This window comes from Danio aesculapii, chromosome 21 (genome assembly GCF_903798145.1).
Source record: "Danio aesculapii chromosome 21, fDanAes4.1, whole genome shotgun sequence".
NCBI classification, from domain to species: Eukaryota; Metazoa; Chordata; class Actinopteri; order Cypriniformes; family Danionidae; genus Danio; species Danio aesculapii.
The window spans coordinates 42502693-42520192 of NC_079455.1; the positions used below are offsets into that span (position 1 = coordinate 42502693).

Consider the following 17500-nt stretch of genomic DNA (forward strand, 5'->3'; position numbering starts at 1 on the left):
CTTAAGATCACTTGCAGTAAATGTTTTACTGTGGTATTCTTACCATTCCACCTATTTTTAAAAACACCCTATGATTTGAACTTTCATTTCAACATTAAGCAGAAGCTCTTTTGTTTTTGTTTTAAATTTGCAATGCTAATACCATGGTATTCTTACTATTTGAATACCATCCCACTAGTTTTCTTGTAAGTTAGTTGATTCTTTATCTTAAATGTATGCAGATGTTGTTGAGTCTCCTAAAAGCTTATCTTGAGTTGTTAAAAACCATTAGCAAAGTGTTTTTGGATGCGTACAATCAGAAAACCGTGATTCACTCATTACCATCCCAACAAATTTTGAATCAACATTTAGACCGATATTGATGCTTCATAAGTCAGTTTGAGTTGAAAATCACTTGAATTTTGAGGTTTTCAGACATTTGCTAATAGCACGATGTAAATATGCTGGTCACAAGTACTGTATTTCTTTAGTGCCCTACATTACTTTAAATGTAAACAGTCTTCATAGTACATTTTGAGCAGTTTGATAATTGATAGAAATAATAATTTGGGGGCATTTACAGTGGTAATACATGGTAATACCATTCTAATCGTTTTCTAACACAATTAAGGTTGAAGTTTTAGCTAAAAAAAATGAGGTTTATGTTGTTTTCTTTTAGTTTGGAGGTTAAGTTTGAGCTTAAGATCACTTCCCGTAAATGTTTTACTATGGTATTCTTGTAAGTTGGTGCTTTTATCTTAAATGTATGCAGATGTTGTTGAGTCTCCTAAAAGCTTATCTTGAGTTGTTGACAATCATTAGCAAGGTGTTTTTAAACATACACAATCAGAAAACCTCGATTGACTCATTTAATTACCATCCCAACAATTTTTAAACTAAATTTTAGACTGATATGGATGTTGATAAGTCAGTTTGAGTTGGAAATCACTTGCATTTGAGGTTTTCAGACATTTGCTAATACCATGCTATTCTTACCTTTTAAATATCATCCAACTAGTTTTTTAGTAAGTTAGTTGATGCTTTATCTTAAATGTATGCAGATGTGGTTGAGTCAACTAAAAGATATGGATGTTCATAAGTCAGTTTGAGTTGGAAATCACTTGCATTTGAGGTTTTCAGACATTTGCTATTGTAATAGCTTGATGCAAATATAATGGTCACGAATACTGTATTTCTTTAGTATCCTACATTAAATGTATACAGTCTTTGTAGTACATTTTAAGCAGTTTGAAAATTGATAGAAATAATAATTTGTGGGCATTTAAAGTGGTAATACATTGTGACATCATTCTTATCATTTTCTGACACAACTTAATAAGTGGAAGTTTTAGCTTAAAATGAGGTTTAAGATCACTTGCAGTAAACGTTTTACTATAGTATTCTTACTATTCCACCTATTTTATTTAAACACCCCATCATTTGAACTTTCATTTCAAGTTTAAGCAAAGCTTTTTGTTTTTATTTTAACTTTTCAATACTAATACCATGGTAATCTTACCATTTAAATATCATCCAACTAGTTTTCTAGTAAGTTAGTTGGTGCTTTATCTTAAATGTATGCAGATGTTGTTGAGTCTCCTAAAAGCGTATCTTGAGTTGTTGAACATCATTGGCAAGGTGTTTTTGGACATGTGCAATCAGAAAACCTTGATTCACTCATTTAATTACCATCCCAACAATTTTTTAATTAAATTTTAGACTGATATGGATGCCTCATTAGTCAGTTTGATTTGAAAATCACTTGCATTTAAGGTTTTCAGACATTTGCTAATAGCTGTATAGCTGAATACTGTATTTCTTTAGTACCCTACATTACTTTAAATGTAAACAGTCTTAATAGTAAAATTTCAAGCAGTTTGATAATTGATAGAAATAATAATTTGGGGCATTTAAAGTAGTAATACATGGTGACACCATTCTAATCATTCACTCATTTAAATACCATTCCAACAATTTTTTTACTTAATTTTAGACTGATATGGATGTTCATAAGTGAGTTTGAGTTGTAAATCACCTGCATTTAAGGTTTTCAGACATTTGCTAATAGCTTGATGCAAATATAATGGTCACGAATACTGTATTTCTTTAGTATCCTACATTACTTTAAATGTAAACAGTCTTAATAGTAAAATTTCAAGCAGTTTGATAGTTGCTAATTTAATTTAATCATTTAATTACCATTCCAACATTTTTTTTACTTAATTTTAGACCGATATGGATGCTTCATGAGTCAGTTTGAGTTGGAAATCACTTGTATTTGAGGTTTTCAGACGTTTGCTATAGTAATATCTTGATGCAAATGTAATGGTCATGAGTACTGTATTCCTTAAGTACCATGCTAAATGCAATGATAATGAAATTACACCGTGTGGTAAATTGTAGTAGGTTTGATAGGATGTTTAGACATTGCACTGTGGTATAAAAAGATAGTAATCATTTTATGGTGTATATTTTATATGTACACACACTTTAGTATATGTGGTACAGATTGAACAACATATTCAAATAACTCCACAGAGTGCTAGTAATTAAAAGTGTGTTGCAGTTTAAAATGAATATGGCGCAAATGCTACTTTTGTCCAGCTAAAGGTTTGTGCGTGGAGTAGATGAAGAGTTCGGAAACCGAGAGCTGATTTATCTGCCAAATGAATCTTGAGGTTTTGGGAGTGCCGCTCTGCGTCTTTCCTCTGAGCGTTTGCGCTCTTTCTTACCCATAATGCTCCTAAGTATGTCCTGTATATTGGCTTCAGATAAGCATGTTGTGTTTGGCAGCATCCCGGATGAGGTTTCCTGCCGATGGCCCTCGTAAAGATCCTTCTCAATCCCGGCCAAAAAACTCCTCGCGTCTTTTTGAGTTGAACAGTATCGCTTACCCAGAGCGCGCTTGAGAAATCCAGCCCAGAGTGCTCGGCTGTTTCGAAATCTTTCCACGATTAATTTTTGGTGATGTTTATAGTGCGAATGACTTGGTGTGGGAACGACTCGACGCTGGCTCTCCATCTTTGAGTCATTCTTCTTTTATGAATCAGTTTGGGGTTTCGGAGCGACTGAGAGAGAAAGCAAGAATGTGAACGAGAACAGGCGCCGTGGTGGAGGACAGGAAAGCCAGTTTGGGGAGGACATTTCCTGTGGGGACACACACACACACATTTAAACACACACTCATCCATTAACTCTTGGACGAGAGACAGAGAACAATAGAAGACGGGTGAAAGAGAGAGTGATGCTGAATGTTTGGAGGAAGTTATTTGTCGCTTGTGTTTGAGCGACTGCGTCTCGTTGATAAAGTCAGGTACTGTCACACACACATACACACATATATGTGTCTGTCAGTGTGGTAACTGTCACACATTTGCGCATTGTTGGCGGTGAGGTGCGACAAAACAGCCGTTGATGTGAGCCAATTTGCATATCAATGGCTTTAAGCTATTAATCGAGGAGACGCGACCGAGAAAAAGAAACATTCACACTTATAATGACAAAGACAAAAAGTCGTGTCAAGAGCTAGTCAAATGTGGTTGACTGTGGTGTTTCTGTGCACACACACACAGTGATTTACACGTTTTAATCTGCTTTTACCGTCATCGTTTTGGGAAGTGCTGTTAACGCCAATTTCTTACATTACCTTAAATGTAAACAGTCTTTTTTTAAGCAGTTTGAAAGTTGATATAAATAATAAATTGTGGGCATTTACATCGGTAAAACCATTCAAATCATTTTCTGACACAATTTAAGTTGAAGTTTCAGCTTAGAATGAGGTTTATGTTGTTTTGTTCTTTAGTTTGAGCTTAAGATCACGTGCAGTGGATGTTTTTAGACATTTACTATGGTATTCTTACCATTCCACCTATCTTTTAAAACTCCCTATAATTTGAACTTTCATTTCATGGTAATACTATGGTAATTTTACCATTTACATACCATCCCACTAGTTTTCTTGTAAATTTCTATGTACACACAGTGATTTACAAATTTTAATCTGCTTTTACGTGACTGTTTTGGGAAGTGCTGCTAACAACAATTTCCTACATTGCTTTAAATGTAAAGAGTCTTGGTAGTAAAATTGAGCAGTTTGATTATTGATAGAAATAATGATTTGGGAGCATTTACAGCGGTAATACCATTCTAATCATTTTCTGACATAACTTAAGTTGAAGTTTCAGCTTAAAATTAGGTTTATGTGATTTTCTTCTTCTTCTTTAGTTTGGGCTTAATGTTGTTCTTACCATTCCACCTATCTTTTAAAACTTCCTTTCATTTCATGGCAATACCATGGTAATCTTACAGTTTAAATACCATCCAGTAGTTTTCTTGTAAGTTGTCCTGTAAGTTTCTGTACCTGCAGTGATTTACACGGTTTTTAATCTGCTTTTACCATCATTGTTTTGAAAAGTACTGTTAACACCAATTTCTTACATTACTTTAAATGTAAACAGTCTTAGTAAATTTGAGCAGTTTGAACATTTATACAAATAATGATTTGGGAGCATTTACAGCAGTAATACATGGTATTACCATTTAGGCCTGGGCGATATGGCTGAAAGGCTGTCTTGATAATTATATTTCAAACTCAACGATAACGATATAAATATATATTTCAATATAAGTTGTTAATGCTTCCAGATTTTAAAAAAAGTACCCCAACATTGACTGAAGCCACAAAAAATAGAGGGTCCATTATATGGCATAACCAGCCTGATCTCACGAGAAAACGTAAGTATTTTACGTTTTGTCAGTTTAGTGCCTAATTCGTATGAATTCGTAAGAAATTATACGATTTTAAAAAGGAGGCGTGGCACCTAACCCCACCCCTAAACACAACCGTCATTGGGGGATGAGCAAATCGTACGAAAATGTACGAATTAGATCGTACGAATTCATACGAATTAGCCACTAAATCAAAAAGTTACGAATTGCCGTGAGATTGTGTTGGCATAACATATTTTCGCATGATAAATAAACAGTTAACACCATTTTTTTCTCTCGTTATCTTAAATGTAAACAGTCTTAGTAGTAAATTGGAGCAGAAAATTGCTAAAAATAATCATTTGGGGGCATTTGCAGCGGTAATACATTGTAATATCATTCAAATAATTTTCGGACACAACTTAAGTTTCAACTTACATTTTTTTCCCTTTAGTTTGAGCTTAAGATCACTTGCAGTAAATGTTTTTAGACATTTACTGTGGTATTTTTAGTATTTTAGCTATTTATTTTTAAACTCCCTATGATATGAACTTTCATTTCAAGTTTAAACAGAAGCTTTTTTTGTTGTTGTGGGAGATTTTGATGGTAATACCTTGTTATTCTTACCATTTAAATACTATCCCACTAGTTTTCTTCTAAGTTGTCTTGCAAGTTTCTATGTAGCTCTATTTAGAAAGAGGTCATTGATTTCAACTGGCATGATCAAGTCTTTTTCAATGCAGTGCATCTGCATAAATGATAATTAATTACAAGCATAAATCAATCAATAAATAGATAGATAAACAAATAAATAAATAAACAGTGCTTTATGTTTTTCTGGGGAGTTTAACAGTATTCAAGTACAGAAATTGAACAATCAAATGTAAAATAACATGGTCATCATTATACAAATAATTAAAAAGTAACAATATTTAAGAAAATCCTCATCTTTTATTCTTTTATAAGTCATATAATCCTGCAATGTGACTAAGCGGATACACACATTGTGATATTAATGCTCAAACGATATCCTGTTCAGCCCTAACACACAATGATTTAAACATTTTCAGTCTGCTTTTACTGTCATTGTTTTGGGAAGTACTGTTATCACCAATTTCGTACATTATTAAATGTAAACAGTCTTATTAGTGAATTTGTGTGTTTGGGAAATTGATGCAAATAATGATTTGGGGGCATTTACATCGGTAAAACATGGTAATAGCTTTCTAATCATTTTTGGACACTTAATAAGTTGAACAACTTAATAAGTTGAACAACTTAATAAGTTGAAGCGTAAAATGAGGTTTGTGCCTTTATTTTTTTTAGTTTGAGCTTACGATCACTTGCAGTAAATGTTTTTGACATTTACTATAGTATTCATACCACTTGCAGAAGCTTTTTGTTGTTGTTTTTGTTGTTCTGGAAAATTTGCAATGGTAATACCATGATATTCTTACCATTAAAATACCATCCCACTAGTTGTCCTGTAAGTGTCTAAGTACACACTGATTTACACATTTTTATTCTGCTTTTACTGTCATTGCTTTGGGAAGTGGACAGAGTGTTTGGCTGAAGCTGGACAGAATTAAAGACTCTGTTATAAAAAAAAACAGCTTGTGGAAAATGAATCATGAGGTGTTTGAAGCTCCTGCTTGATCCTTCATTTTTCCTCTCCCTCTCTCGCTCTGTCTTTGCGGTGAGGTTCAGGTTTGACCGTGTGTCTCATTAGACTGACCACAGCTCAGGGAAAGCGTCCAACTTTGAAACCTGCTTCCGAAAGTGACACCAATTCACACTCACAATGGGCTTTTAAAACTCTTTCGGAAATATCATCTACTTGTGCTTACTAATGTACTTAAAACGCCACCATGCATACAAGTGGACTGTTTACTGCTTAAGAAGTCATTAATTGGGGATGGTTTTTGGAAACATGTAAGATATTACCATGGTAAATGTCCAAAAACAGATAGTAAAATAGACTTAAGTAACTTTAGAGCAGGAATAATTAAACTCTTCTAATATGTATACTTAAAAATGTCAGTAATCTTAAATTTATTTAAGATGTATTAGTGCTTATCTATGTAAAGACATTGAAATGGTGTGTTTAGTCTTGTTAAAGTCTTTTTAAATGCTAACGCTAACTTTAGTGCTTTTAATTTTCAATGTTTTCTGTCAGCAATTTCTAAACCTGCCAGCTAAACTGCTCTTGAATCATATATGATGGTTGTTTTTAGCATTTTAGCTCTGCATAGTTCATCTAAAAGCACTGAAATGAATGCAGTATTTACTGAGAAACTATTATAGACCCAATTTCAGTTCTTATGTCAGCTAGCCTTTAGCTATTTGACCATACTTTTTTGATTCTCTGTTAGCAATGGCTAAAGAGGAACAGACTGAGGCTAACACTAACTCACTAATCACCTCTTAACTTAGCATTAGTCTCATCTTTTAGCCATTTAGACGTTCTGATGTCCGTCAGTTAGCACAAAGTTAATCCGCTTCGAATTTGATCTGTAATTTTGTTTGTATCATGAGCTAACGTTGTAACTAGCATTGGCTTTCATTGAAGCTAATGCACTTTCTCCTGCAGTTGTTTAACGTTAAGTAAACGCGACGTCGGTGCAGAACATATGGAGGCAATTTTCCCGACTGGTTTATTAAAGGGTTAACATGAAAGAGGGAGCGACGGGGTGTTTTTCCTGTCTGCTCGCACGCCAATTAGAAAATTTACTGTACACAGTTTTTCAAGGCTGCAGCTATTTCCTGACTAGCTCGTTGTTTTGGGCTTGATGGAGTGTATCCTGCTAAACTGTGTATTCCTATTACAGCACTCCCGCTCTCACTCGCTCGCTAGCGTTCTTGGCTAAAGCTTTGTTTATTTAGCATGACGGAAAAAGGAGAAGGAATGGTAAAACGAGCGTGTGCTGGATTTAAAACATTTCCCTTAAAACGAGGGCTGTGTGTAAGTTTAAGTCGAGTGTTTAACCCTGTGATTGACAGCTGTCCCTCTTGTGTTTCTCCGCAGATTCTCCAGGTTCTGTGCCTGCTTCCACTGAAACTGGAGGAACGGCATATTCGGCCCCTATGGGGTTTTCAGGTAAGAGCTCCAGACCATTTTTTTTTGTCTTAGTAGATGCTCTGCTACTAAAAGTCAATCCAAATATACAAAAACAGTTAATAATAAGGGAGTGAGAGCTGGGGGTTTGTTTTTGATGGAGAGATTTTCCGCTAAAGGTTGCTAAACGTGTCAAAGAGATCATAAAATGACCCATTTTTACTTCCTTAATGCACATTCCTGCGCATTATTCCAATGAAAAGACGTTTGTTTTTGTAATCAGTCATCAGAAAGGCTGTAACCTGCATCTAAAGTACTTTCCTGATCCACTGATATCATCATATCTGATGAGGGATGAGCTACTTTACAGTTTGCTTTATTGTACTGATATTAGCATTGGTGTTTATAGTATTATATATAGTATTGTTGATAATTATTTTGGTCATACTTTATTTAATGTACAGTTTATGCTATTAACAAACCATTAACTAAGACTTTTAGCTTAATACTAATTAGATTTTCATCAATGGTTAGTAAGGTATTAGTTGGGTTTAGGTTTGGGCTTTGGGTAGGACTAGGAATATAAAATACGATCATACTTTATAAGTGCTAATAAATGGTTAATATCTTAATAATAGGCAGGTAATAAATCAGAAGTGAATTGTTACTTCAACTGAAGTCGTAACCATATATTTTTTTCATGTGTTGTTTTTAGTTTATTAAGTGTTTCATTTATTTATTTGATATATTTTAAGGTAATTTTAGTACAGTCATTTGTCAATTTAGCTTTAACAATAGTAAAAACCACTGATTTCACCTTGACTTTTGTGTAAACAAGGCTATATCAGTGTGTGTGTGATCTGCAAAAGCCTGCTGGAGTGTGTCGTCCTGAGCTCTGAGTTGTGTGTTTGTGTTTTCTGCGAGAGAGAGAGAGAGAGAGGGAGAGGGAGAGAGAGAGGGATTGGTTTGGTTGAGTTTGGTTAGGCTGAGTTCCTGCTTACAGATGTTTCTCGTTACAGCGACTTTAAAGAGTTTTTATGATGGTGTTTAATTCTGCGCTGGGCGGAGTGTGTGTGTGTGTGTGTGTGTGTGTGTGTGTGTGTGTGTGTGTGTGTAAAGGGTCTTTAGATGGCTTCTCAGATAAGATCAGCTAAATGATGGAAGCTTTACATAAACACATGTTAGAAGTCCAGCACTCTGTGCATGACATCAGTGTGTATGTGTGTGTGTGTGTGTGTGTGTGTGTGTGTGTGTGTCAATCCCTTTCGATGGCCTCCATTTGTTTAATGTTTATGTGTGTTTGTATCTTGTATTCTTTACATTGTGTGGAGCAAATGTCCCCACAAGTATAGCAATACCAGTAAATTTTGGGACTTTTTTTGGTCTCCATGATGAAAACGGCTCCTTAATCAGACAGAATGAAGTATTTTAAACATGTAAAACTGCAGATTGTGTCCTGTGAGGGTTGGTTTAGGGGTAGAAGGAGAGAATATACATTATTTACACAAGAAATATCATTACAGCTTTGGGAAGTCCCCATAAAGATAGCTGTACAGGTGTGTGTGTGATGAAAGATTGACCGCTTGTGTCTCAAACAAACACTCGACTGATATGTGAGCTGGTGACCACGTTCGTCCTCTCGCTGCTGAAGTGTGTGTGTGTTTTCTTCTGGAAAGAGTGAATGGAGCTCAGAGAGGGAAAGAGGGATGAAGGAAAAGGAAGAAAAGTGGGACTCACAGGAAACGAGCATCTCTCTGACCTTCTCATTCACTCGCTCTGCTCTTTTCATAGTCTGTTATTTAGAGAGAGAGAGAGAGAGAGAGAGAGAGAGAGAGAGAGAGAGAGAGAGAGAGAGCTGCGTAACAAGCTTGAACTTAAAACCTTACATATCAGTGTGTGTGTGTGTGTCAGGATTATTGGATGACAGTCTGAGCATGGTTTGTCCTGGTTAGTCTGAAGTTATTAAGAGGTTAACCTTAATATGACTGCCAGCGACTGACAGACTTCCTGTACAGACAGACTGATATTTACTAAATAGAAAAATAGAGTTATGGTTATTTATTATTACCATAGGAATTAACATGCTTTTTCTTTATATATTATATATAACAAGTTTTGTTTTATATTTATCCAAATTTAAATTATTTTTTTGTCTCTAAAATATCATGTGTATGTAGTTATAATTATATAATAATCATATTTAAATATTATATTATTTAATATTTTATAATAATGTTTTAAAGCAAAATATTTTGCATGTCATTGTTAATGCAAGTTTTATGAGATAATAATCCTATATTTAATATTACATATTGAATATTTTATTAAATTTATTATAAATATGAAATTATCCATCTGGCATATTTTTATAACAAAATAATTTATTATATTTTATCATTTAAACATTTATTTATTTGATTGTTCATTGAGAAAAAAAACTATATAATTGCTTGTATTTACTCACACATTTGTGCACACAAACATAAATACATAAGTTATTACCTATATTTAATATTATGTATTTAATATTTTATAAAATGTGTTGAAAATATTAAAATATCAAGCATGTATTTTTTTAGTTTTATTTAAAATATCTGTATGCAATACCTTAAATGAATTAATTTAATTTTATAATTTATTATTATATTTTAGCATTTAAATTTTTATTAATTTATTTGTTTATTTATTGATAAAACAATACAATTGATTGGATTTTCTCGCACACAAACATTTATAAATAAATTATTATCTATATTTTATATTATTTATTATATATTTAATAAAATGTACTGTAAACATAACAAATCAACCATGTATATTTTATTTAAAATATCTGTATGAAATACCTTTAATTAATTATTTTTATTTGATCATTTATTATATTTTATAAGCCTCGGCTGGGTCAGTTGGCGTTTCTGTGTGGAGTTTGCATGTTCTCCCTGCGTTCGCGTTGGTTTCCTCCGGGTGCTCCGGTTTCCCTCACAGTCCAAAGACATGCAGTACAGGTGAATTGGGTAGGCTAAATTGTCCGTAGTGTATGAGTGTGAATGAGTGTGTATGGATGTTTCCCAGAGATGGGTTGCAGCTGGAAGAGCATCCGCTGCGTAAAAACATATGCTGGATAAGTTGGCGGTTCATTCCGCTGTGGCGACCCCAGATTAATAAAGGGTCTAAGCCGAAAAGAAAATGAATGAATGAATTATATTTAATAATTTAAATACGTTTATTGATAAAAGAACATATTGTCTGGAATTTCTCCCACACAAACATAAATACATAAAGTACTACCTATATTTAATATTATATATTTTAGAAAATGTTTTGTAAATATTAAAATATCAATCTGACATATTTTTATAAACAATATCCGTATGAAATACCTTAATATTTAATATTTATATTAATATTTTATTATTTAAATATTTATTTATTTGTTTGTTTATTTATAAAACAACATAATTGTTAGGATTTTCTCACATGCAAACATATATACATAAATTATTACTTATATATTAATAAATATTTAATAAAATGTATTGTAAGTATTAAATTGTCAACCTGGCATATTTAAAAAAAATCTGTATGAAATAACTTTAATGAATTAATTTGATCTGATCATTTATTTAAATACATTTATTGATAAAACAACGTAATTGTCTGGAATTTCTCCCACATTTGTGCACACAAACATAAACCCATAAATTACTGCCTATATTTAATATTAAATATTTTAGAGAATGTTTTGTAAATATTTAAATATCAATCTGACATATTTTTATAAACAATATCCGTATGAAATACCTTAATATTTTATATTTATGTTAATTTTTTTATTATTTATTTGTTTGTTTATTGATAAAACAGTATACTTGTTTGGATTTTCTCACATGCAAACATATATACATAAATTATTACTTATATATTAATAAATATTTAATAAAATGTATTGTAAGTATTAAAATGTCAACCTGGCATATTTAAAAAAAAATCTGTATGAAATAACTTTAATGAATTAATTTTATCTGATCATTTATTTAAATGCATTTATTGATAAAACAACATAATTGTCTGGAATTTCTCCCACACAAACACTTACACAAATTTGTGCACACAAACATAAACACAAATTACTACAACCATTATAAAGATTTAAATATACATATATTTGCATAATATCGCCCATTTTAACATAACTTATGTTATCTTTGCATATTCAAATGAGCTAAATTACTATTAATTGCTTGGTGTTTTTTTAAGTCAGTGTGAAATTAATCAATTAAAATCAAAAGTCAAATTCAAATACAGTCACATACAGTATAATATGCAATGAAATGCTTACACAACCACTCGTGACCTTAAAATAATAACAATAGCAATAATAACTATAACAACAACAATAAGAATCTAAATTATGGACAAATAGAAGAAAATAAAAGCAAATATAAAACTATTTAAAGACTTTCAGGTTTATTTGTAAAGCGCTTTTCACAATGACTATTGTTTCAAAGCAGCTTAACTAACGGTGCACATTACTGCATTACAGTCAAATTCAGAAAAGTGAAGCTCATTAGTTACTATAACTTTATTAGTTACTAATAACGTGAACTAATCAACTAGTAACTAATATGAGGCTGTAGAAAAAAGGACAAAGTATTAAAATAAGAAAGAGCTATCTGTACAAACATAAAACACAGTAGTGTTCTACTCAGTTCTACTCAGCTGTCATCCAATCCATCCTCAGCACTTCAATCACTGTCTTGTTTGGCTCAGCTGCCAAAACCGACCTCAGTAGACTACAGCGAATAGTCCGGACTGCTGAACGAATCACTGGCACTACCCTTCCTACACTTCAAGAACTGTACTCTTCCAGAGTGAGTAAAAGGGCTCGCAAAATCACTCTGGACCCCTCACACCCAGCACACTACCTGTTCGAACTGTTACCGTCTGGTCGGCGCTTCAGAGCACCAAGCACAAAAACAGCCAGACACAGGAAAAGTTTCTTTCCTCAGGCTGTCTACCTTATGAACAGTTAAATATTCCCCTACTGTGCAATAAATATGTGCAATATTTTATCATACGCACTTGTACACAGCACCTTATATCAATATACAATGCAATACTTTCTACATTCACACTTGTACACAGCACCTTATAACCTGTATATTTATAACAATCTGTACATACAACTCAACATCCAGATTTCTTCACTAACCGCATCTGTTTAATGTTTATCCTTTTTTTTCATATTTATTTTGTGTTGTCACTTGTCACTTTATGTACACTGGAAGCTTCTGTAGCCAAAACAAATTCCTTATAAATAAAACTGATTCTGATTCTGATTTCTTACAAAGTGCCTGGTGCATAAGAGAGGAAGGAGTGTAGTCATCATGTACTGCTGTATATGATGAATCGTTAATTTCGTTTTGGGCCAAAAATCGTCTAATTTCGGCGTCCTGGTCTCTGTGTTGAGCTGTTCCCCCAAACATTTCCGCTGATCCACAATCAGTCCTTTATTATGGCCCCGAAGCCCCGGAGACTCAGATCCCCCTCAGGGGCCCTTCAGGACTCGCTGCTAGCATGAAAACCTCCACCTCATTCCAGGGCTTGTTTGGGTTAGCCAAGAGGAAAGGGCAGCACAGGAAATGACATCAGGCCTCGGAGGAAAAAGCCTTGAGTTCTTGGGTCGGGCCTCACGGCGCCTCCGCCAATCGGAAAGAAAACATTCGGAGGGAAAAAAAAAACCTGACACAAAGCGGCTACTTGAGCGAGCGGCTTTGACGACATGTTTTTGCAACTGTGAAGGCTGTGTTGTGCTAGTTGGGATCCATACCAAACACTTCCTCCATCCAAAAGCTGGACGTTTTGACTTTTCCTCCTTCCATATTGAGCAATTCCAGCGACATTTGCAAAATTATAAATTCATATATGTACGATATATCGAAACATCTGTTTATATTTTCCAAAACGGCTAACCACAGAGTTACGTAATCAGAAAAATATCAATCTGTAAACATTCACTCATTTTCCTTCAGCTTACTCCCTTTATTTATCAAAGGTCGCCACAGTGGAATGAACCGCCAACATATCCAGCATATGTTTTACACAGCGGATGCCCTTCCAGCTGCAACCCACTACTGGGAAACACCCAGCTGGGTCTCGAACCAGCGACTGTCTTGCTGTGAGGCCGCAGTGCTAACCACTGAGCTATCGTGTCGCTTGAATTCTGGAAGACAGACAAATGCCCTGAGGAGCCAGACACCTCACACACACACACTTTATAAAGCAGCATCTAATGTCTTGACTAAACACACAGAGGAACGGGATGTTTTTTCATTGCGCACACACACGTGATCTGTTCATTCAGAAATCTGTCAGTGCTTCTGGCTTGACTGCAATCAAAGAATTCAGATCTACATTATAATTGTTTACTGTCTGAATAGGAAAGCAGAATAACAGCGGAGGCTTCTGTGCTCGACTGGATTGACTGGTTGTGCGGATGTGCAGTTTTATAAACTGTAAAACGTTTTTTAAAATTAATATTAATAGGAATAAAAGTAAAACATGTCCATTTAAATACAGTTATATATAATATATTATTTGATATAATCAATAAATAATGGACAGGAGTTCTAGGGTTTTGTTGAATGTTTATAAAAATTAAATAATGTTTTATTAAAATACATATTTTATGCGAATGTAAATTAGACTAAACTAAGTAAATAAACTAGGGCTGTTAAATGATTAATCACAGTCAAAATAAAAGCTATATAATGTGTGTGCATGTGTATAAATATAGTGTATAATTAAATAGAAATATATATATATAATGTGCAAATATCTACATATTTATATATTTTAATTATATATAATTTGTACTTTATATAAATATTTTATTTACATATTATATATATAGCTTTATATATTTATTCATGAGTGCTAGAAAGTCTGGAAAAGTTCAGAAGAAATTGTGACAAATGTGTAAACAAATAAAAACGTGATTTAAATAAATGCATTTTATTTAAAAATATATATATTATATAAAAAGATAAAATATATATATATATATATATATATATATATATATATATATATATATATATATATATATATATATATATATATATTATTGATTAATATTTTATTTTACAAAAAAACTGAAAAATATGTAAAAAAATAAAACATTTAAATAAATATAAATTAAAGTAAAAGAAGAAAACATGACATTTAAATAAAAATATTTACAATAAATCATTAAGTTAATAAATTATGGGTGTTTGCAGAAAAGTTTATAAAATTTAAACACTATATTATTAAAATAAAGATTTCATGCAAATATAAATTAGACTAAACTAAGTAAATAAATCTAAATTAGATTATAATAAGATATATAAAAATAATAATAAACATTTAAATACATAGAAATTAAAGTAAAAATGCCATTTAAATAGAATTATAAACAATAAATTAACAAGTAAATAAATTATGGATGTTTGCAGAAAAGTTGATAAAAATGAAACCATATATATTTAAAATAAAGATTTCATGCAAATGTAAATTAGACTAAGTAAATAAATCTAAATTAGATTATAATAAAATAAGTAAATGATAGATTAAAAAGCTTATTTGTTTATGAAAAGGAGTGCTAGAAAGTCAGCGGAAAAGTTACTTTCCACTGTAAACATTAATTAAAATTAGATAGAAAATAAGTAAAAAAGAAGGTCGATGGCAAAGTTAATAAAAAAAAAAAAACTGTGTTAAATATGTCAAAATAAATAACATTAAAATTAAGGCTGCACAATATATCGTTTTCGCATCGAACGTGGGCATCCGCAATAGTCAAATCGCAAGATCCTCAATGTTAAATTGAGATTACATGGTTTAACATTATATATATATATATATATATATATATATATATATATATATATATATATATATATATATATATATATATATAAATATAAATATATGTGTGTGTGTATATATATATATATATATATATATATATATATATATATATATATATATATATATATATATATATATATATATATATATATATATATATATATATATAATGTTAAACCATGTAATATATATATATAAAAAAAATATATATATTGTATTGGGATTATATAGCCACAGTTCAAAATACACCTACATTATAAACCCTAAGAGAGTTTAAGGCATTCAGGCACAAGAAATGCTACCACTACCACGCTAGCTTGAACTATTTAAACAGTAAAGTCTTTGCAGTGTTATTTCATATTTGATTTGTCAATTTCTGTTCATGAATACGATTCACTCGCCTACAGAATCATCCTAAAGAATCAATCTAAAATGAATCATTTTTTTCTAAATGGAGCTATTCATGTGACCTGGTGAAATTGTATGTATTGTATATTTATTAACTGGTGGAAAAAGTTTAACCGCTGGCCTTTGACCTCATAATCAACATGATGTCATAAAGCCCTAACTCGCCTACAGCAAATATACAGTACGCATACAGTAATGGAGTGTTGCATGGTAAATTTGTGCTAGATCAGATTCAGGTATTACTGCACAATAGAGGACAGCATGAATGTTTTCCTGTACGTCGGAGGTTTTCCTGACTCTCTCTGTGTGTGTGTGTGTGTGTGTGTGTGTTATGTAATGGCTCTGCGTTTAATTGCCAGTTTCCTTTATTGACTTCCAAACAAAGAAGCTGCCAAACGTGTGTGTCCGTGTGTCCGTCTGCGCGTCTCTCCGTCGAGTGTGTGTGAGATTGTTGTTACGATACGGGACGCCTGAGGAAAAAGATAATATTTACAGAGCCGTAACTGACACACACACATCAGAGAAGTGGCCTCTGGCTTTGTTTGTTTAGTTGGTGTTTTGCATGACGAATCTTAAACGTCTGCCAGTTTTTGCGTGATCGTTTCACAAGGCCTGACATGAACTCATGTTTGAGGACGTGAAGCTGAACGCAAGCAGCTCAGGACCATGTTTTTAGAAGATATGTGCATTTATATTTATATCACTGTAAAACCCAAGAGTCAACTTAATCAAATGAAATGAGTGTAGTTAACTCAATATTGACTAAAAGTTAATTCTTCTCATTTGAAAAGAGTTTTGAACTCAGTGTTGAAGGTAACGAGGTAACTAAATACCTCATTACTCAACTTAAATGGAGTAAGTTCACAGTACTCATATTGATTAGTTTAACTCAAATGGTTTGTAGCAATCGGTTTCCTCAAATGGTTTGAGTTACTTTAACTGTTTGGGTTTTACAGTGAATATAATGTCATGAATCTAATTTATTTACAGTGAAATATATATTTTTTTAATAGTTTTTTATTTAGTATTAATATATGTGATAATAAAAATATTTTAAATGTTTATTTTCTTTTCTTTTTAATAATAATATTTCTTTACTATATTTAAAAGAAAATAAAATTTTTGCTCAACATTTTGTTGTTTTATTTTTGCATTTTTATTTTATAGTTTTTTAATCATATTTAAAAATAAAATTATTTGTTACATAATTACATAATTTTTTGTCGCAGTAATTTTTTTTTTGTATTTTATTTAGGATTATTAGTTATGCTAATAAGAGTAATGAGTAGTGAAATATTTTGCTTAAATGTTTATTTTATAAATATTCATGTTGTTATTATTGTATTTTTATTGAATTTCAAAATAAATAATATTTTAACTTCAATATTCTTTTCGGTTGTTATTTTATTTTTATATATTTTTATTAATAATATACATATATAT

At 31.9% G+C, this 17500-nt stretch overlaps 1 protein-coding gene across 1 annotated transcript in view; it reads left to right on the top strand.

Annotated features, from left to right (window-relative positions):
• The window catches only part of smad7 (SMAD family member 7), a 33263-nt gene that overhangs the window by 2401 nt on the left and 13362 nt on the right, over nucleotides 1–17500 (top strand). The window contains exon 3 of the mRNA XM_056446687.1: nucleotides 7712–7783. Within this exon, the coding sequence (XP_056302662.1) occupies nucleotides 7712–7783 (72 nt within the window). The remainder of the gene's footprint in view (nucleotides 1–7711; nucleotides 7784–17500) is intronic.